The sequence below is a fragment of the Mytilus californianus genome, unplaced genomic scaffold (assembly GCF_021869535.1).
Source record: "Mytilus californianus isolate M0D057914Y unplaced genomic scaffold, xbMytCali1.0.p SCAF_8, whole genome shotgun sequence".
Lineage (NCBI taxonomy): Eukaryota > Metazoa > Mollusca > Bivalvia > Mytilida > Mytilidae > Mytilus > Mytilus californianus.
The window spans coordinates 40,915,953-40,938,956 of NW_026262734.1; the positions used below are offsets into that span (position 1 = coordinate 40,915,953).

The window sequence follows — 23,004 nt, forward strand, 5'->3', positions numbered from 1 at the left end:
TCCAAATTGTTTACAGTTGACCACGGATATGTCCCACTTGTAGGAGTCTCAATCCCGTCCTCCTCTTCTTCCTCCTCGATTACAACGTCTCTGAATTGAGATAACCATTATCGGTCGTTCCACTGTCTATATCACTCTGCTCGGCTCTTAATAAAATTGCATATCACGGCTTTGTTACGTCATAAACGTTGACCCGGCCTTAATACGACGTCTAATGTCTGAACCGACGTTAATAAGTTTGACCCGAACTTATCAAGACATCTTCTGGTTTGCTGGTGAAACAAAGAAAACACTTGTTTCTATCAGTCAAAACACGCAAATACAACCCGATAAATCGATTATCTGGTTATCTGCATATTGATATTGTAAAATATCAGCTGCTCGACTCAATATGAGGCCTTCTTTAAATAGTTAGCTGCGCTCACTCGACAAAAAGCTTCATATTGTGGCTCGCAGCTGATATTTTACGATATCAGTATGCAGGCAAACCGATAATCAACAATACACGTTCCATCACTGGAGAATAGACTGCTCACCTGAACCTGGGAACCTGAATTTACCTTTGGTTTTTGTAGGGTACGTGTTGTTCAGTTTTTAGTTTTATGTGGAGCGTATTTTTTCGGATTGTGTTTGTTTTTCTTCTACTCATTCGTTTTTTTTTTTATTGTCCATTAATGCTTGCTGATGACGCATCTCTTATCCTAGATGGTAGAGAAGATACAAGACAATTTGATTTATAAGATTGCTTTGCAAATTGTTTTCGTTTAGATTAAAATTTCTGAAACACAAGTTACTTCAGCACCTTGTACTTTGCTAAATAAGAAATCATTCAGAGGTCATACAAGGTTTCGTGTCGGTCAAGCGAGTCGTTGGTTAATACTTTCCATTAGTCTTGAGGTCAATGTTGGTCGATTTTTTTTATTTATTTTTTTTCAATTTGTTTTTTTTTTTTTGGGGGGGGGGGTCAAATACTATTTCATTTTCATTTTCATGTTTTTATTGTTTTTGAAGGAGATTTTAATTTGCTTGCGCCAATGTCTGATGGATTTGTCATTTGTCTTTTTCTTTTCTTACCTGTGTTTTCTTTTTATTTCTGAGAAGGAGGTTTACTTTTTTTTGTTTTATTGTTGTTCTATTTTATCATTCTTTGGTTTTGTGGTAGTCATGGTGTACTTTCTTTAAAACTATCTATAAATAATCATATAAATCATCATTTTTATGAAATGCATCTGTCAGTTACTGTGTCTATTGCATAATTCTACAATATAGATGACTTATATCTTTGATGGATCATTTATTATATTTTTTAATATTGAGAATAGATATATAAATATTTTACATGTTTAATTATTTATCTAAAATGTTTTTACTTCAGCTTGTATTGACGGCGTTACTTGTTGTTCAGGGTAAGCATTTAATTGATTTTTTAATACCAATATATAATTTGAAAGATAAAACTTGTGACACTGTTATCCAACAATAATCATGTTTATTTAACGGTGTTTTTGCTACTTTTTGCCTAGTGCTACTTTCAAATAATGCATACAGGAATATCATATAACCACTAATTTTAACTTACGCAGTAGAAGTGCGCACTTCTTAAGTCTAACATTAATCATGATTTACATTTTGATGTTGTCTCGGTTAACCATATTATCCACCCATTACTTTGTATCAATACATGGGCATTGGACACATTTCGGCAGATTATACAGATGTAAAATAACGGTTTATGACGTTGTTTGTCGGATGACGAACGAAGCTTAGAACCAGTGGATGACAGGAGCCAGTATAAGTGATTTTACAAAGTAATATATATAACGAATAACTATTGGTATGGTTTCATTTGTCGAATATAAAAAAAAGAAGATGTGGTTTAATTGCCACCGAGACAACTCTACACAAAAGACCAAATGACACAGAAATTAACAACTATGGGTCACCGTTTGACCTTCAACAATGAGCAAAACCCATACCGCATAGTCAGCTATAATTAAAAGGTCCCCAAATGACAAATGTAAAACAATTCAAACGAGAAAACTAACGGCCTAATTCATGTACAAAATAATGAACGAAAAACAAATATGATACACAGAAACAAACGACAACCACTGAATTACAGGCTCCTGACTTTGAACAGGCACATACAGAATGTGGCGGGGTTAAACATGTTAGCTAGCGCCAAACCCATCCCCCTAACATGGGACAGTGGTGTAACAGTACAACATAAGAACAAACTATAAAAATCAGTTGAAAAGGGCTTAACTCATCAGATGGATACAAACAGAAATACATATAACAAAAACACAGAGTGGTAGTGGCAGGGAACGTATACATTCCCACAACAAAAAGACACTAAGTACAGATCTGAGGGTAGTCCTTTGTCGTTCATTACTTGTCAGTTAATCCTATATATCACATGATTTTAAAAGCAAAACAGCCGGTGCTGCTAACAAAACAGTAACTCGTTCATTACTTGACACTTAATCCTGTGCATCACTGGATTTTAGAAGCAAAAATGTCATTGCTTCTAACAAAACAGTTACTCGTTAATTACTTGTCACTTAATCCTATGTATCACTGGATTTTAAAAGCAACACAGCTGGTGTTGCTAACGAAATAGTATGACTGGATTTTAGAAACAGCACAGCCGGTGCTGCTAACAAAACAGTATGACTGGATTTTAGAAACAACACAGCCGGAGCTGCTAACGAAACAGTATGACTAGTTTTAAGAAGCAACACAACCGGTGCTGCTGACAAAACAGTATCACTGGATTTTAGAAGCAACACAGCCGGTGCTGCTGACAAAACAGTAACAGACTGAAAAGATTGATCATGGGATTTGTGTGGCTTAATCTAAAGTTTTTCTTGAGGTAGACCTACGTTATCTACATGTCCGAGCTATTGTTGTTTAATAACCCCTCCATCACGCGTCTTTTCGTCATCGCCCGTTTCTTTTGTAACAACCACTTTAATACTATTCTCTGTAACCACTTAAACTTTGTCGGCACACATAGTCACCGATCTTTCTGAAAATTGGCTGTAATGTATATCCTATTAGCCTAGTCAGAAAAATAATGCCATCTGATATATATATTGGTTGGTTACCATGGTAACAGCGGAGAAAGTTGGGAATTTTGAGAAAAATACAATATTTGGTGTAGTGTTGTGAAATTATGCGGCTACATATATTAAAAAGAAACACAAAACAATTAATTTCAGCCTTGTTTTCATCAATAATCAAAAAAAGTTATGAGGAATCTACTTAGAAACATCTGAAATTAATTTCCAAAAAATGGTCATTGTGCAATATTCCTCACAATACGAATTGTCTCCCTTTGACGGGTTTCACTAATGACTGGACCAAAACGAAAATGCTAATAACTTTTTTATTTCTTAAAAATTTTGTCAAATTTGAATTGCTATAAATTTAGTCCATTTAATACATAAATATAAGAAAAAATATAGAAAACTTTTAAATCTTCATAAAATGTGACCTGACCAACGCTGACAATGACAGGACCAAATGAAAATGCTCATTATTTTTTTTATTTCTTAAAGGATTTATGTTTAATTTGAAATATAATAAAATTTGATCATTTAATATATAACTATATGAAAAAATATAGACACAAATATTAAAAAATTCCGAAAAATTCCGAAAACGTGACCCTTCTAACGTTGACAATGACCTGACCAACAACAGCAATGACCTAACCGATGAAAATTACTGTGTTATTTTATATCATTAAAAAAAGGGGGAAAATATATGTTTTTGGGTAAAAAAAACTTGACCTGACCAACGTTGACTGTGTCCTGATCGTTGTACTACCTAATACCTATTTATATCTTATAGGATTTGCTTAAAATTTATATAAAAAAAAAACATTAAGATTGAATGGTAAAGTCTTTATCAAATAATAATAAAAACTGGGAAAAACAGTTTAGGGTACTGTGACGGGCACCAGGTTATTTAAACTTTTTATGGTATTGAGTAGTATATTGTATTTTACTGTGTTGTAAATCATGTTGTATATTACCGGTTATAATTTGACACGTTTGATCACAAATACAAAGTAACACACAAAAGGTGTGAAGTAGGCCAAAAATACATGTAAGTTGATAAATCCAATATAATTGTTTTTTAATATTTTCATAACAGTAAATAATTATTTCCACGTACAACTTAAGGCATGCCCGAGCCTTGTGTAGGATATCTAGGTAGTTTTAAATATTTTCATAAAAAAAATAAACATTTCGCGGACTATTTGAGGTATGCCCGAGCCCCTGCATGTACGATATCTTGGTAGTTTAAAATATTTTAATAAAATATAAGTAAACATATTCAACGACTTAACTTGAGGTATGCCAAATGTTCCCGAAAGTCAATACATTTATCGTTTGCTAATATTTTTGAAAAGCATTTTATATTTTCTTATTTGATAAAATTAATGGTTCAATCTAAGTGTTTCTATAAATTTGATGCAAAGCCTATTACATATAAATAGGTATAAAGTCATTTTTCCTTGTCATGATAACGGTCAAAATATAGGACAGAAAGTCACAGACAAAAAGTCAAGGACAAAAAGTCACATGTATTATATGTTATAAACATTGAGTCCTGTTTCAAAGTTAAATCTATTTTTGTTTTTGTTAAAAGAAAGACAATATACTAATTTTGAGAAACATCTTTCTGTTATGGGCTTTCAGCATGTTCAGTGAAAATCAAATTATAATTTATGTACATGTAATATATAATTCTCTTAAAGTTACCGTTTCACGGTAAAGAGTTAGCATAATTTATGGTCAATATTTTTTAATTTGCTGCTAAAAATCCATAAACTTAAGATAATTGTTATTTTCTCAAATTTCAATAATCCAATGCCTAATACTAATGTTAAGATAGTGCTACCACAGGCGGATCCAGGGGCCCTGAGGGCCCGTCCCCTCCTTATTTATTGGAAATATTTGGTTGATTACATATGGAATCACTGAAGCATAAATGTAGCGGGCCATCACTTTAGGCAGTCAATTGGACCCGTTATATGAAAATTGTCCATATGGTATATTTTCCCCCACTGCTCGTTTTAAGACCCGCAGCCACCATCTGACAGATTTTCCGTCGGTCCTCGTAGGGAAACGAATATTTTTGGAAAATCTCAAAAATTCCTCCCCGGCCAGATCGGCAAACAAGAAATGTGTCGGATGGATAGCAGGGACCATCGGGTCAACGGCCGACAGTACCCGCCCTTGTTGGTTACGCCCCTTTGTTTGCTAAAGAACCCTTGTGTTAATTCTTTTAGGGGCACCCAAGTTGACCTATTGAAATTTCTGTCCTTGTCCAATTGATCCCGATTTCCAGTGATATTTCAAATTGTCCGCCTTCATCCCAGCCTACCCATATTGCCGGACCTTTATGAAATTGTCTATTTTTTTCACCTTCACCTCAAAAAATGATCTTCATGTAGATACTCATCATCCAATAATACAATAATATTCAAAACGTATAGATATACATGCTTTGCCATTTCAACATTGAGTTTAATAATGAATAAACAGCTCATAATATAGGTATTTTTTCCTTTATAGAAAGAAAGGTTAGATGGTCAATTATCATTTACTTAAAGTAGAGGACCAACGTCTGACTCTTTTTGTTCTATTTTTTATTGTGTTGAAGTGTATCAAATTATTGCCTTTAATTAATTTCGGGTCAGTAGACTAGCACTGGACCAACAATGTTCCTATTAAATTTATTGATTTTGTTCTCTTATGAAATATGCATGAGATATTTGACACTGGACACAAAGCAAACCATAACTAATCGATCATTTCATTTTTACAAAATCTTACCCTCCCCCCCCCCCCCCCCCCCCCCCCTTGGCCTTTCTTGAACTGTCAATATTCTGATTGTATCTTCTTAATATTATGTATAAATAGTTAGGAGCTAGTAGCTAAAATTCCAAACTGTCAACACCAAGTGGCACTTTGATCTTTAATCTTCACTACAGCATTTGAATACTAGTTGACAAGACTGACTTGTAAAAGCCATCATTCTTTGACACTGCATTAAATTGAAAACTTACAGAAGAGAGTTTTTGTATGAGAGATTGAGTCTATTTTCAAGCGTTTTCCAAGTTTATGCATATACATGTAATCTTTAATCTTCACTACAGCATTTGAATACTAGTTGACAAGACTGACTTGTAAAAGCCATCATTCTTTGACACTGCATTAAATTGAAAACTTACAGAGGAGAGTTTTTGTATGAGAGATTGAGTCTATTTTCAAGTGTTTTCCAAGTTTATGCATATACGTGTAATTTGTTGTTTCCATGGCAACACTATCACTAATAATGACTGGAATATTATTAATATTTCTCAAATACAAGAAAACCTGCTTATGTAAGCAAAACTGTATACATTCATTGTTATATGTATCGAAGTTCATTAAAACGCATTTGTAAAAATTAGTACTTATCCGTATTTTTGCAAATGAACTACTTGTTTCCATGGCAACACATTCAATGGCAGATATTGTACAATTGAATATGTAATTTTTTACATGATTTTATTTGTTTTTTTCTAGATTGAGTAATTGTTTTTCTTGTATATTTTTCATGATCATGAAAACAGACTGAAATTTCTTTATAATCAGCACTTTTACCAGAATAGAGAAATTGTGTTTGTTTCCTTCAAGTGGTAACACCATTATCGAAATACTATACTAGCAAAATCAGTTATATATACACATGTGTGTATACAGTGAAACTTAATAAGTGTTTTAGTTTTCCTACTTTTGTGCACATTTAAGAAACTAACTGAAACTTTTTTCAAAATTGTTTTAAACTTGTGTATCAAAATGAAATTGTTTCCATAGCAACACAGTTTAAACTATAATACCGTTATATTTGATATGTTTAAAATTTTGATGATTACAATAATTTCTACATATTGTATATTTGTTTATTTTTTTCTGACTGCAGAATTAAGTTTTAAAACATTTTTTTTCAAAATTTTCAAAAAATATTTTTTTCTGAAAAAATGAAAACTAAGCATTTTGTATCCATGGTAACAAAATATTGAGACATACTTCCCCATTACTTTTTCGCATCATTGATAAGATAAGACTATGATATTTATGAATTCATGGTTGACTTCAACTCAGGTGTCCGCAAACAATTATGGTGAGCATTCAAAAATGACCTCAAAAGGGTATTTTTTACCTAATGCAAACCACATAAAAAGGGGGGTAAATGTGATTATGATTGAAATGGAATATGAAAATATCAGTTATTAAATTACATCAATAAAATGCATATATTTAATAAAATCATAAAGCAATATTCATTCTCTTAATTATTTATTATGAAAAATTATGTTGAAAATAGCCTTTTTCAGCTTAAAATCATAGATATTCAGAAGAGGTAAAACTGGTCATTGGTTGCTATGGCAACCGATATGCTTAGCAACCAAAATTTTGCCATTTTTTGTTTGTTTCATCAAGACTAGTAAGTGTGTGAAGTTTGAAGAAAATCCATGACCATGCGTGCCACACTCCCTATATAAGAGTTTAAATTGTTACAGAGAACCAGTATTAAAAACAAAGAACAACGTCACCGAACTGTTTCGATATTTAGTTTTTTAGGTAAAAAGTATTTTTATTGCAAGTTGCGTGTTTTAAATTACCACTGAAGTACTAGAGTTTATTTAGAGTTACTATTCTTTGCACAGGAAATGCCGTGTGCAGTTTTCCATGTGAACAGCAGGAAAGAGGACAGTACATGTTTATCGTTGGTGGTTCCTCCAGTTTGACAGCGAATGAATACTTCCGCAATCAATCTCACTTAGTGCGTCTTTTGCCATCTGGGGAATTTGCTGAATGTTATGTCAGATCGGGACCATTTCTTATTGCTCGGTATGTAAGCAGTTGTAAATTAAGCCTTTTCTAGAACCACTTTTAACACTTCAAAAGTTGTCAAGAGTCACGAAGTTGGCAGTTGTTGGGCCAAACATATTGAATGTAGTCAAAATTGGCTTAATTGAGAAAAATAAGGGGAAAATGCTAAACGAAAACAACAGAATATCAGACAATTGTAATAGCTTAAGATTAAAAACAAAGAGCTCTGATGAACTAGAGGCTCTAAAGAGCCTATAATATACTGTCGCTCACCTGCATCTTCAACAATAGCCTCTTTTTTTTTTTTTTTTTTTTATAAAAGTCATCATTAAAGGGGAAGAACAGTATTAAGAATATCAGATATGTTGACATATTTGTAGATCTTTACCTGCTTATAACTTTTCTTTTTTAAAGTTTCTATTTATCTATCATAGTTTTGAAGATAATAGGCAAAAAAACACAAAAACAAATGGTAAAAAATATAACTAAAGGGCAATAACTCAATAAGAGTCGACTGAAGATTTCGACCATGAGGCTTATTTGTAGATCTTCTCGTGCTGATTATTTGTAGATCTTGTCTTGCTGATAATTTTTGCTTTTTAAAGTTTCTATAATCTTTTATAGTTTTCAAGATAATAAGCAGACAATGAAAAATTGGGGAAAAATCGTCACAAATAAGCAATAATATAATGAACTTATATTTTAGACGACGTGGCAATGAATTCACATGTGTCAAACGAATGGCTGTGGATCCAACTGGGGGAATTGTAGTATGGTATGGGCTACCATTCAGTAAGTTATGACCTGAGTGTTTCATTCAACAATATTTACAGTAGGCTTTGAATCAACAATAAGTCAAATGATCAAATAAAAAGGCCGGACTGCCAATACAAATGAATAAAAGTATATATGGGGTATGCTTCAATTAGATTCAAACACCAAAACACGTCTAGAAGCCAATATGTGGTATTTATCAATAGACAGGTGTATATACAATACGTCAAGTATTAATTCGTTCAGAGTATTAAAAGAGTTTATAATGAATTCTAATAGCTGTAGAAATAAGAAGATGTGGTATGAGTGCCAATGAGACAACTCTCCATCCAAGTCACAATGTGTAAAAAGTAAACAATTATAGTTCAAAGTACGGTCTTCAACACGGAGCCTTGGCTCACATCGAACAGTAAGCTATAAAGGGGTCCAAAAATGACTAGTGTAAAACAATTCAAACAGGAAAACCAACGGTCTAATCTATATAAAAAACGAGAAACACTTAAGAACCACATCAACATACGACAACCACTGAAACAGGTTCCTGACTTAGGACAGGTGCAAACAAATGCAGCGGGTTCAAACTTTTTTAACAGGTGCCAACCTTCACCCTAACTTGAAATAGTAGCATGTTATACATGGCATACAGATATTTAGGATTTTTATAAGATAAAAGTTAATATACTAATTTCTACCTTCAGTCTTTAATCACTTTTCTTAAGATCGTGCTGGTAGAACGTTAGGAAATAGTTCACTTAATTGAAAGTTTGCTCGTAGAAGAGAAGTAGGAATAAAATTGAGAATGGAAATGGGGAATGTGTCAAAGAGACAACAACCCGACCATAGAGCAGACAACAGCCGAAGGCCACCAATGGGTCTTCAATGCAGCGAGAAACTCCCGCACCCGGAGGAGTCCTTCAGCTGGCCCCTAAATAAATATCTATACTAGTTCAGTGAAAATGGACGTCATACTAAACTCCAAATTATACACAAGAAACTAAAATTAAAAATGATACAAGACTAACAAAGGCCAGAGGCTCCTGACTTGGGACAGGCGCAAAAATGCGGCGGGGTTAAACATGTTTTTTGAGATCTCAACCCTCCCCCTATACCTCTAGCCAATGTAGAAAAAACAAACGTACAACAGTACGCACAGTAAGCACAGTAAAACTTAGTTTAAGAGAAGTCCGACTCCGATGTCAGAACAATGAAATAATGAAACAAAGCCGAGATGAATCTGAAAGAATGGAATGCATATTCATAATTATCTTGAGTACCTCACGATTTTTTGTTGCATTTTATGAGGTCAACTATTTCAATTGAACTTTCAATAGATTTTTTTTCAATTAACATTAGTGATAGATTTGCGTTCACAAACCATATTTAAAAGATCCTTTGACACTAGTACGCTTCCTTAAACCTAATTATTTGAAAAAAAAATATATATATGTATACAAAGTAAAAAAGAAGAAATCAGGGGTGCATTTTATCAGGCCAGTTGATATAACTTGATTATTCAAATGTTTTTTATTTAAAGCTAGTCCGTTTGTAACAATGGAATTTATCTTCTTGCAGGAAGATTTAGATCGAATCCATCGGTGTGTGAAATTTGCTATGGGACAAATGAATGGAGCGCTACTCTTCTGTTGGGTAATCATTAAGTTGGCATATAAAACATTAAATAATAGCCCTATATTAACATTTAAATACTGTGAAATGTTGCCAATATGTCGGTTGCCATGTAAAAAAAACTTTAAGCTAAACGAGTGCGAGAGTCGGAAATCTGAGAAACCGGATATTGCTGGGGTGATAGAAAAGCTTACACAAGGATGTTTGTAATTTCCAAGTCTTACGTTCTTACATATGTTAGATTGTTTTTTTCTTACATTTTTCGCGTCAAAAAATATAAAGTTTTCATAAATTGCGACTGTGGTGTAAATGCTGCCTCACTCAGAAAGATGGTTCAGACAAGAATATCCGGCCATAACAACCAATCCATAAATGACTAATGCTGTTATAAAACAATGATGATTGTTAGCACTAAAGCTACCAATGATTTATTCAATATGACATTATAAAAAAGAGGCGAAAGATACCAAAGGGAGACTCAAACGCATAAGTCGAAAATAGACTGACAACGCCATGGCTAAAAAAGAAAAAGACCAACAGACAAACAATAGTATACAAAACACAACATAGAAAACTAATGACTGAGCAACACGAACCCCATTGGGTGATCTCAGGTGCTCCTGAAGGGTAATCATAATCCTGCTCCACATGTGGCACCCGTCGTGTTGCTCATGTTAGTACAAACCCGATAACAAGTCCAATTCGGTAGGTCACATTCTGGAAAAGGGGACGGGACGGGAATTATAATTGATTCAATGTGTCATAACCTGTTGCTTTATAATTTTTTTATATCTATTAACATATTCTTCTATCGTCAAATTCAAAAATAATACTAAATTAAGTTTTTTTAATGACGCATTAGGGCAATATTCGAGGGCGAATGTACTCCACTAGTTATACAAAGTCAACTTATCGTTTCAAAATGAAGGGCAGATACTATGGTTGCAACCAAAGGTCGAAGAAAACCAGCAAATACCACGAACAAAAAGAATTTCGACGAAAAAGCAAACAACTTTCCACAAAACACTACATGTATATAGAAACCAAACATAGCAGCTCGAACCCCATCAGAACCGGGTGAAAACTCTGGAGCTCCAGACGGGTAATGACTTCCTGCTTCACTAGTGGCACCTCTCGTATTTCTCGTGGCAAGTAAAATTTCGGTGATAAGCCGAATAAGGTAATGCCGAAATGGATTGTAAGAGGTAGGGATTGTACGACAAAGGAAAATATCCACAGTCATCATAGGCAAAGAGTTGCATGCAAACAGTTATAGAGATATTGAATTTGCAAATTACGTTTTTTAAATGTGTGGGTTTGTTTTTTTCAGCAAACGATTTGAGACGTGAGTATCACAGTTAATTTACTATTTTGAAAAGTAAATTAAGCATGGTTTCATTTCTTTTATATTGCTAAACATAAGAAAATAGGAGATTTATATAAGACTGAAATACCGGTATGAAGAAATCCGTGTTTTAAAAATCTAAGTAGAAATAAACTAATAATCTATGTGAAAAAGGTAGTGTTTTTCAGTGTTCAATGAATAATTCACGACTTACTACCACAAGATGAATACCTGTTGTCAGGGGTTTTCAAACCCTTAAATTTATGAATATAAGGGAACTACATGATCAAAACATTTTAAATAATTTGATAATATTAACGGTGACAATTTTACTGCAGAAGAGAGACGAAAAAACAAAAACCACCAAAAGACAAACAACGGTCTACAATACACTACATAGAAAACTAAAGACTGAGCAACACGAGCCCCACAAAAAACCAGGGGTGATCATATGCTCCGGACGGGTAAGAATGACCTGCACCACACAATGCACATTCCGAAAATGTCTCGGGAGACCAAAATATTTGATGATCCAAAACCTAGTACAAACGTTGAAGAGTTGATATTATCAACAAGACCTAAATTATAGGCAAATCCGGACAATGAATCAGAGCTATGCATGAGAGAGACATATTTCTTAATTTAAAGGGAATTTCCAAAGCTTTGTAACCGCAAATTTCAATTTAACAATTTCCGTTTTGTCATGTCAGTACCGTACTGATACACTCTTGGTCTTACATCTCAAAAGCAAAGGTATCGACCAATTGGTAGTATTTAATAACATTAAGTGTACCAATTTTACTGCACCGGATACTACATAACACGTATTCAAATTTGGAGTTGCATCTTAATAAAAATGTACTTAATTTGTCAGCTTAGAAGTAGGAAAAGATAGATGTGTTCATGCATTCTACTGTAATTTTGTCTGAAAAAAGAAAGAGAAGATACTAAGGCGACAATCAAAAATTAAAAATCCATTAAAATAAGACGACACCAACAAGAAAAACTTCGAAATTACAAACATCAAAACCCTACATTGAAAACTAAAGATTGATCAACAGGAACCCTCCTAAAAACCAGGGGCAATCAATATGTTGAAGAGTAGGCATTTTCATTTCGTCTAGTGGTTAAAATACGTTCATGAGTCGCTTGTAAAGTCAAGAAGATTCAATGTGACTGACAGAAGATAAGAGCTAACCATGGTAGAGACAACCCTGCTATTTTTTCACGGGAAAAATTTTTCATTTTGTGTTTTAAAAATGCTTGAAAAAGTTTGAATTAATTACTTATAATGTATTTCTTTATTTCAGATAAGAGGAACCAGATAAGAAGATCTGGTAAGTGCAATATAAAGTAGTAAAACCACAACTGTAACAATTAAAAAATGTGCCCTGGTTATGTTAAAGCAAAACAAACTGAATATTGTAGGGAAAAAGTGTTGTCCAGAACATTGATTAGTCATTATCATTATGTAATTATGTGAAATTTAAATCGTTTGATAGTTACACCATTGCAACAATTTTGTGGTGAACACTGTTTTATTTTTGATAATGTTCTCTCTTGTGTCTTCTTCAAGGATTTCCAATAAGAATAATCTGTACTTATTTCAATATTCTACCAATTTTGTATTTGAATTTCCGTTGAGGATCATAGAGTGTTCTCTTTCAGTCGCGTAGAAATTCAGGTCATGTAAATTCCTGTACTCAAGTTATAAAAGTATTCTTTCAGAGCAATCAGTGCGACAATAAGCCAAATTGTGGATTCAATACTAAGTTCTTTTTTCAAGATAAAAATGTATCAAATTGATGCATACACATTTTTGAAAATGAAACAAAAAGAGTACATAGAATTTATAGTTTTTGTGTGTAAAGCACATAAACTGCTTGATAATTGAATTGGGTATTGACAATTCACTTGGAAACTTAACTTCTACCCCCACGACACTAACCAATAAGGAAATCCTGGATACCCATAGGTCTGTTCTATGTTCCTTTGGAATTTCAACCAGAGATGAAGAACTGGATCTTCCATCACTGTATTGGATACCTTAACAACACAAGTGTCCTTACAAACAACGTTATATTGCTTGGTCTTCCAAGTGCTTCACGAAACCTCTCTCTAGATTATTAACATTAATTTTACCAGCAAAGTCGGGATTCAATGCTATTGTGAAACTACATATTCTAGAGGTGGCGTGAATCAGATGTGGATACTAAAAAACTCCAAAGATCTTTTAGAGTACATACAATGTAAGACTCTTTTATCTTGCATAGTATTAAAATATTTGACTTTTCTATACTTTATACAAGTATTTCCCATTCCAAACTAAAAGACAAATTGAAAGAGTTGGTTCTGCTTTGTTTCATAAAAAAGAATGGTCAACGTAGATACAAGTGTCTTGTCTTAGGGATGGAAAAATCGTATTCGTAAAAAATCACACTGATTCAAACAAAAAAATCTCTGAAACTGACATTATCAAGATGCTTGATTTCTTGATTGACAACATATTTGTTAAGTTTATTTTTCAACAAACAATCGGTATTCCCATGGGAACCAACTGTGCTCATCTTCTTGCCGACTTGTTCCTTTATTCATATAAGGCTAACCTCATACAAGAACTTCTTAGAAATACTTTAGCAGTATCCTTTAACTTTACTTTCCGCTATATTGATGATGTTCTTTCACTAAATTATTCAAACTTTGGTGACTATGTTGAACGCATCTATCCCATCGAACTTGAGATAAAGGATACAACAGACACAGTTAAGTCAGCCTCATATCTTGACTTATATCTAGAAATTGACAATGAGGGTCGTTTGAAAACAAAACTTTACGACAAAAGAGATGATTTCAGCTTTCCAATTGTGAACTTTCCATTTTTATGTAGCAACATTCCAGCAGCGCATTCATACGGAGTATATATCTCCTAGTTGATACGATATTCCAGGGCTTGTATTTCCTATCCTGATTTCCTTGATAGAGGGTTGCTGCTTACATGGAAGTTATTAAACCAAGAGTTCCAAGTGGTGAAGTTGAAATCATCACTTCGTAAATTTTACGGACGCCATCACGAGTTGGTTGACCGTTATGGAATATCCGTTTCACAGATGACAGTGGATATGTTCCAATTGTCGTAACTAGTATCCCGTCCCATTTTTCCCGAATATGACTTACCGAATTATACTTATTACCGGGTTTGTACTAATATGAGCAACACGAGGGGTGCCACATGTGGAGCAGGATCTGCTTACCCTTCCGGAGCACATGAGATCACCCCCAGTTTTTTGTTGGGTTCGTGTTGCTCAGTCTTTAGTTTTTCTATGTTATGTTTTGTGTACTGTTGTTTGTCTATTTGTCTTTTTCTTTTTTAGCCATGGCATTTTTAGTTTATTTTCTACTTATGAGTTTGAATGTCCCTTTGATATCTTTCGCCTCTTTTTGTCGTTTCAGAGCCCTTTTATAACTTGATATGCGGTAGGGTTTTTTCTCATTGTTGAAGGCATACGGTGACCTACAGTTGCTAGCTTCTTCTCCATTTGGTCTCTGGTGAAGAGTTTATCTCATTAGCAATCATATCACATATTTTCGTTTTTTAGTGTTGAACTTTCTTTCAAATGTTAGGAAATCCTCAGTGATATGACTTTGAATTTTTAATAAACGAATTTTTTATAGTGTCCAACCGGAAAGGAATATACTATCTGTTAAAAAAAATAATTTAAATCTGATTTAAACTATGTCTTTTTTCTTAACATATTCATCTTTTTTTTCAGTAAAAATACCACGTAAGTATTGACTATAGTATACATATCGATTTATTGCAATGTATAATATCATTTGATATTCTCTTACGATTTAAAAGCCTAGCAATTTGCCGATTCAGAATCTAATGCATTATGGGTATTTTCTGCAAATAGCGTACACAAAACGTTGCAATTGGCTAACAACGTTCTAAACAATTGAAAGTTAACCAATGATGTGACGTTATGTTTATTTTGGTGTACAAACATCGAAATTATCTACATTTCATTAGATTCGGAAACAGCGATTAATTTATACTTCAAAACATGTTCGAATTCAACGATATAAAAGTCTGCTTCCAAAAGAATAATTTGCCTTATTCATTAATATGCAGGTGGTCAATCATTTGCAATTTTTTTTTAGATAATCAAAGATATGCTTGGGCTGAATTTCTACAAATATTAATTAAAGCACTTTAAACAATGCAAACATGATTTTTAAAACGTCCACTTCTAAAGTTCAGATTTTGTTACATTTATAGCGTTCTAATAAATGACTGAAGTCATCAACACTTCATAAAATATTCTATTGCTTTAAAGAATTCGCTGGTGATTCATGTTTCCTTGGTATCAGATTCGTAAGAACTATATTGTCTTTTTGCGTATATTAGAACTTTGTTAGATATTTCTGACATTGACACTCACTGCTGGACCTAAGTGTGAAACCGTATGTCAAGTAATGTATATATATGAAGAGATTCTAATCCTGTCGACACACTGGTTTCACTCAGATTCAAGTACAATTCATTTTCTATGCGACTGTCATACAAGTGAGAGGTCTAACTAGCTATAAAACCAGGTTTAATACACCATTTTCTACATTAGGAAATGCCTGTACCAAGTCAGGAATATGACAGTTGTTTTCCATTCGTTTGATGTGTTTGAGCTTTTGATTTTGCCATTTTATAAAGAACTTTCCGTTTTGAAATTCCCTTGGAGTTCGGTATTTTTGTTGTTCTACTTTTTTCATAATTTCGTTTAAAATAATTTAACATATACTTACGTTGAGTTTTTTAACTGATCTATCTGTATATCTACTCATTTATCTATATTTAGCAATGGGATGCAATGTGCCAAAGAACTGCCCTATTCGTAACCCGAGATTAGATATTCCTTGTACTGGATGTGAACGAGTTGAAGATGATGGCCTTTGTTGTGCTAGAGACAGAAGACGTCGTCGTTATTATTAATGTTTTATTCGCATTTAATGGGACGCTACGCGAAAAATGGGCTACTTTGATTAAACTTTATTAATTTTTTCTGGTGGTTTTTTTTTAACAATTGGAGGATACTGTATTCGTCATTATTTTATACACGCATTTGCCATTACCCATGTAATGCAAATTATTGTTTCGGTTTTGCAATAACATAAAACAGCCCTATGTAATGCAATTAAGTGAACAAACACATTATTTTGTACAAACTCTTGCAATCCATGTACGCTTCAAACAAAATGCAAATAAAAGAGACTAAAAATGAAATCCAAATATGCCTTCAGGCAAGGGAAAATTCCAAATTTTATTTAGTGCGTGAGTATTCATTTCAATTATTATGTTTGGAAGGAAGCGTCTGGGGTTGATATTTTCTATAGAAATGTTTGCAATTACAATTGACAATTACAATTACAATTGTAATTACCGTTATAAGTTTTCAATATTACAACCTTTTGTAATGGCTGACATTCCAATGTTATTTTGGAGATGACATGACCGGTTTGAAATAACATGAGCAACACGACGGGTGCCACATGTGGAGCAAGATCTGCTTACCCTTCCGGACAACCTGAGATCACCCTCAGTTTTTGGTGGGGGTTCGTGTTGCTCAGTCTTAAGTATTCTATGTTTTGTTTAGCGACTATTGTTTGTCTGTTTGTCTTTTTTTTAGCCATGGCGTTGTCAGTTTATTTTCGACTTATGAATTTAAATGTCCCTTTGGTATCTTTCGCCTCTCTTTCGGTGTTGCTGTCATGACACAATTTGTTGTAGTTATTTCATAACAGCTCTGACTGTTGTTCACACGCAGCCTTGTGTGCAGTACAGACATCACATCAGTCTATGTTAGATTGATATGACAGCAGTTAGTTCGGAGATCATATTTAGAATGTCAAATGGTTGTTTGAGTCCTAAGGGCAAATTTTTATCCCAACATGACACAAAACCGAATTTAAACCATATATACCAAATCCGTGTTCACCTGTCACATGTGTTAGGAGTGATCTTGCAATGATTCTAAGTCATTTTTCGATAACAATTTAGAGGTAAGTATCGGATATTTGTCATTTTTTTGACAATTCGTGGACTTGAGGTCATCTGATTTAGTGATTGTTATACACAAAAAGGACAATAGGAATGACAAAAATATTGGACAATACAACAGACAACACCAACAAACGACATTGTATAAATTAGATAAATTTCCAGGCTTAGACATCTTTCGGAAACGTTTTACAGGAGATTGTGGAGCACATGAAAAATTTGCAACCAAAGCTTCAATGTTTGTTCTAAAAAAGGATTTTTGTCCAAAGAAATAAAAATTTCTCATTATTAAAAAAAAATAAAAAAATATGGAACTATAGACCTATTGCATTATTTAATATTGACATTAAAAATTATCATATACACATTAGCGCAAAGACTGAAACCTCTCATGTCAAAATTTATACTGGGGGCTAAAAATTGGTATGTAAAAAACCGATATAAAGGATTCAGGATACGTCAGATACAAGACATTATTGATCATGTAGATAAAATTCCAATAGATGGGATGAAAGCTTTTGAAACTGTTGTATTAAACTTGGTGTATTAATCATTAGAACAATTTTGGAATTAAAGAGGAGCACAGTTGGTTCCCATAGGAATGTGGATTGTTCAGAAACATGTCCCCCAAACGTACCAAAATGTTGTAAATCAATAAGTCGAGCATCTTGTCAATGGCATATTCTGAAGAAAAATGTTTTTGAATACAGAGTGTTATTTACAAAGTACGATTTATCTCTCCCTAAAACAAAACTTTTGTATCTATGTTGGCCGTTCTTTTTTTTTTTATGAAAACAAGCAGGACCAATCCTTTCAATTTGTCTTTTAGTTTGGAATAGGTAATACTTGTACTGATATTTTTGTAAATATGATATCATATTTCCTGACTATCCAACTTCTTTTCAGGTAGTAAGTATGAGATACAGGGTCTTGTATCATCTAGGTTAGGTTTTGAGGATAATAATACTTTTAAAATTTGCTCAGTCTTTAGTTGTATATGTTGTGTTTTGTATACTGTTGTTTGTATTTCGGTCTTTAATTTTTTTACCATGGCGTTGTCAGTTTATTTTCAACTTATGAGTTTGAATGCCCCTTTGGTATCTATTATACCGTTTACAGTGTCATGTTCAAATAACGATTGTTATCATTATTATTATGGCTTTGTGGGTTTTCATTCAAATATGTGCTATATAAAGAATGCTGCAAACGCACATTAGTTTTGAAAAACTAAAACTACTTTTAAAAAAAATAAAAGTTATGACAAAGAAACACAAATTTGACTTGTTAAACTGATATAAGTATGTTTATCATGTCGCACATCATGTCTAGTTTGTTAAGTATGCAGATGTTTGATTTGAAATGATTGAAACAAATTTTTTGAAACGTATATAATGATAAAGTGTGTTCTCCGTCGCTTCTCTTTTAAACGAATTGAATTGGAGCCTAGCACAATTTTAGAGTCAATCCATTCGCAATTGATTTTTTTTACAATTTGGTCTTATGTTGGGTTGTTACACCAATATCCCAAGTAAGAGAAGGATTAGGAGCTCACGAGTATGTTTAACCACACAACATTCTTTATGTGCTTTCTCAAGACAAGAACCTGTGATTCAGTAGTTGTCGTTAATTACTGTCTGCAATACGGTAACAATTAGTTGTTCATATCATCGTCATTTGGCCACTGGTGGAAAGTTTTCTCATATTTTACCACATCTGCTTATTGTTATAAAAACTAAGTTCTTTTCCTTTTACAAAATCTGTTATTCATTAGTATGGAAAAAAATGTGTATGATAATGAATCTTATGTATATATTTTTTTAAAGTACTCTTTTGTGAATGTGTCATCTAAGACTATATACATATCAATAGAACAAAATTTTCCGTAGTTATGAATATTTCAGGACACACTTTATCATTATTTACGTTTTGAATCATTTGTTTCAATCATTTTCAATCATACTTCTACTTACTTAACGAAGTAGACATTATGTTCGACATGATACAAATATTTTTATCCATTTAATTAGTGCAATTTGTGATTCTTTGTCATAAATTTTATTTTTTTAATTGTAGTTTTAGTTTTTCAAAATGATATGCATTTGCAGCGTTCATTATATACCACATATTTGAACGAAAACCCACAAAGCCATCATGATAATAATAATAATCATTATTTGTATCTGACACTGCAAAAGATAAAATTCCAAACACTTTCAAGAAAGGGGCGAAAGATACAAAAGGAATATTCAAACACATAAGTCGAAAACAAACTGACAATGCCATTGCAAAAATACAAAACAAAAAGATCAAAAAGACAAAGAACAGTATACAAAACAATATATAGAAAACTGAAGACTGAGCAACACGAATCCCACTTAAACCGAGATGATCGTAGGTGCTCCGGAAGGATAAGCATATATTTACAACATTGTGTTTGATAGTTTAATATTTCAAAGAACATAAAGCTGATCTTACCATGCATGCATTTTCTTTTCATATATGTTTCATTTTAATTCAAACAAACAATTTTTTGTAATTGATAGTACGTTCGTTCTTTCTTTACATTTCACAGTAATTGTTTATACCATGACAAAACGAGCAACCTTTATAATAAAAATGACGCTCCACTAAAAAAATGAGTCAAAAGTTTTGCAAGAATTTCAATGTAAAAATGCTCAATGGTGACTTTCAATTGTATGCGTAGTCAATATCATCCTGTATCTATCTAGTATTGAAACCGATATTTCTATTTTATTTACACCTTATGTAAGAATCCTGGGTTTTGATTGGTTGATAGCCAGTGTATTTTTCACCAATTTACTGTTATCAAATGAATATCGTTCATTTTTTTAACGCCGCCGGGGTATATGCAAAAAGGATATGCCTTTTTTACCCTCTCTGCCATGGTATTTGCCAAAAAATACTCTATCCGACTGGACGCTTGTAACGTCACGATCATCAATGCGTTTTTGAACGTTAACATTCGGTGTAATTAAACAGATATAGCATGTTCTTGAGGGGTATTTGCGAAAAATACCAGTCTTTAGAATGAATTTCCCTCGCCTTACGGCTCGCGAAATTTGACATTCTCTCGACTGGTATTTTTCGCAAATACCCCTCCTTAACATGATATATCTGTTGAATATAGTTCCTTGTTGGTCAGTGTGAACAAAGTTTTTTTAGGTTTCAGTTATGTCTTCATGTATATATGGCTTGTATTATATTTGCCTTCGGGTTTATATGATCCGTTCATCCTATTTTGACTCTTTCAAAATTCAAGAGTCTATCCTAAATTGAGGTAAATTATATGGCCTTCCAAATACCGTTTCGATTCCTAACATCACTGAAGAGACATTAATTGTCGAAATCCGGATATGGTGTACTAATTTTTGCACCTCATGTTTGCGGTATACCATCTTTTCTGCAAGTTTATTGTTTTCTGTTTGGTAATAATTTAATAATAAGATCTGTTTTGTTCCATCTTGTGATCCGTTTATTTGGCAATCGCCAATGGCAGTCAGCAGGGTTTAAGAACATCAGTTGTTCGACCTGCTAGTCAAATGCGTTTTGTTAAAATATACCTTTTCACTCATTTGGTCTTTTGGAAAATGTTGTTTGTGCTGTATTTAGACCCCTCTACCAAGAAATTTGTTTTGCATGCACACGTATAGAAATTGCGGTTTTTATCCAACGCAATTATAGGATTGAACGTTGTTTTCAATTTAGACTTGTATATATATATATATATATATATATATATTATGCGATGTGATAGTTTAAGAGTGGTATAGGACAATTGTTGGCAAGTGAATAATTTATATAAAAAAAAACTTTTTTCAAGTTGTTCGACAAATGCCTTTTCTTCTTCTCACAATAACCAAAAGTAGAAACTGTTTTTAGTATTAGAACTTTATTTCGTCCGAACATTTTCTGTAAAACTATACATTTTATCTACTTTAACTCTTACAGTTATATTGAAGCTTGCATTAAAGATTAGGTTAAAGGGCTGCTTTCTAGAAAAAAATATTACAATTTTAGATAGAAATAAAGAAAAAAAATGTAAGGGGTGATGTTAAAAACCAATGTTTTGTCCAACAAAATGTAGGAAATGAATGTGTACAAAGCGACGCAAATAGATAGGGAAATAGACGAACATGAATATTCAGTCAAAAGAAAAATCCATCTGCCCAACCTCCGGAAATCAAATGGTCGCCCCATCATTGAAAATGCTGGAAAGATTAAGTAAATTAGAAAACAAAATTTAAATACGGAATGAAACTAACCATTAAATTATACAGTGGCATGAATTACACGTATTTGATAATTTCATTAAATCCATAGTACTGCATGGTTGTAAGAACTACTGGAAAGTTATTAAAAGAAATACTTATATTTTGATATTATTCAAAGGGAATAGCTAAACTTAAATTTCTGTAAACACATTATTGGTACCAACTTTGTACAAATATAAAAGTTCTTTGGAAATTTTTATATAAACTTAATAAAGCAATCAAATCAATGGTATATACTTGAGCACTTTTCGCCTGACCTGTTGAGCAGAGCATATAAAACTTGTGATGTATTTTAAATTCAAGTTTAATAAATGGAAGCTTAGCCAGCTATAAAAGCAGGTTTAACCGCCATATTCTTCGGAAAATGCCTGTACCAAGTCAGGAATATGGCAGTTGTTTTTCAATTGTTTCGTTGATTGATAGCGTTTGATTTTGTCAGTTTTTATGGACTTCCTCTTTTTAAATTTGCCTAGGAGTTCAGTATTTTTGTTAATCTTTTTACTTTCAACTAAAAAAGCCACCAAAATGTGAACCATTTTAAATAGATTTAAACGGCCCAATCACGGTTTGAGAATAAAACTTGAAGACATAAATAAAAAACAAATATGCCAGACATGAATCAACAACCACTGAATAACAGGCTCCGGACATGGGACATGCACAAGGTGGAATTTTCCCCATTGAATTGTATCTCATTAGTTCATCTTGCGATCTGTTTTATATCGTACTATAACGTATGGATTTTGCACAAAGTTTAAGATCTTCCATTGACCTATTATAATGATTGTTCTCATTCTTGTTTTTTTTTATTCTATTTGTCTTTATGGATGGCGGTCTCATTGGCATTCATACCAAATCTTAAATTAATTATGAAATTTGAAGGTCAATGATTGATAGTGTCTGTTGCATAATTTATACAATAAAGATGATTTGTTTTTGTTTTGATGGATTATTTATTAATTTTTATTGTCATTTCTTTTTTATTATTGAGAATTCACATTTTTACACTTTAAACCA

The 23,004-nt window shown here is 32.8% G+C and overlaps 1 protein-coding gene across 1 annotated transcript; it reads left to right on the forward strand.

The window, feature by feature from the left end:
* Positions 1-1,334: 1,334 nt before the first annotated feature.
* Positions 1,335-16,699, forward strand: LOC127712528 (uncharacterized). The gene is made up of 8 exons (XM_052219018.1): positions 1,335-1,406; positions 7,733-7,916; positions 8,605-8,690; positions 10,245-10,319; positions 11,629-11,643; positions 12,954-12,980; positions 15,414-15,425; positions 16,497-16,699. Exons 1-8 carry the CDS (start codon positions 1,340-1,342, stop codon positions 16,628-16,630), a joined length of 600 nt encoding a protein of 199 aa, XP_052074978.1. The 5' UTR covers positions 1,335-1,339; the 3' UTR covers positions 16,631-16,699.
* Positions 16,700-23,004: the final 6,305 nt, after the last annotated feature.

Coding starts and splice junctions, on each gene's coding strand:
- LOC127712528 (XM_052219018.1), top strand. CDS start 1,340: ATGTTTAATTATTTATCTAAAATGTTTTTACTTCAGCTTGTATTGACG. Junction 1,407..7,732: donor GGCGTTACTTGTTGTTCAGG/GTAAGCATTTAA, acceptor TTCTTTGCACAG/GAAATGCCGTGTGCAGTTTT. Junction 7,917..8,604: donor GGACCATTTCTTATTGCTCG/GTATGTAAGCAG, acceptor CTTATATTTTAG/ACGACGTGGCAATGAATTCA.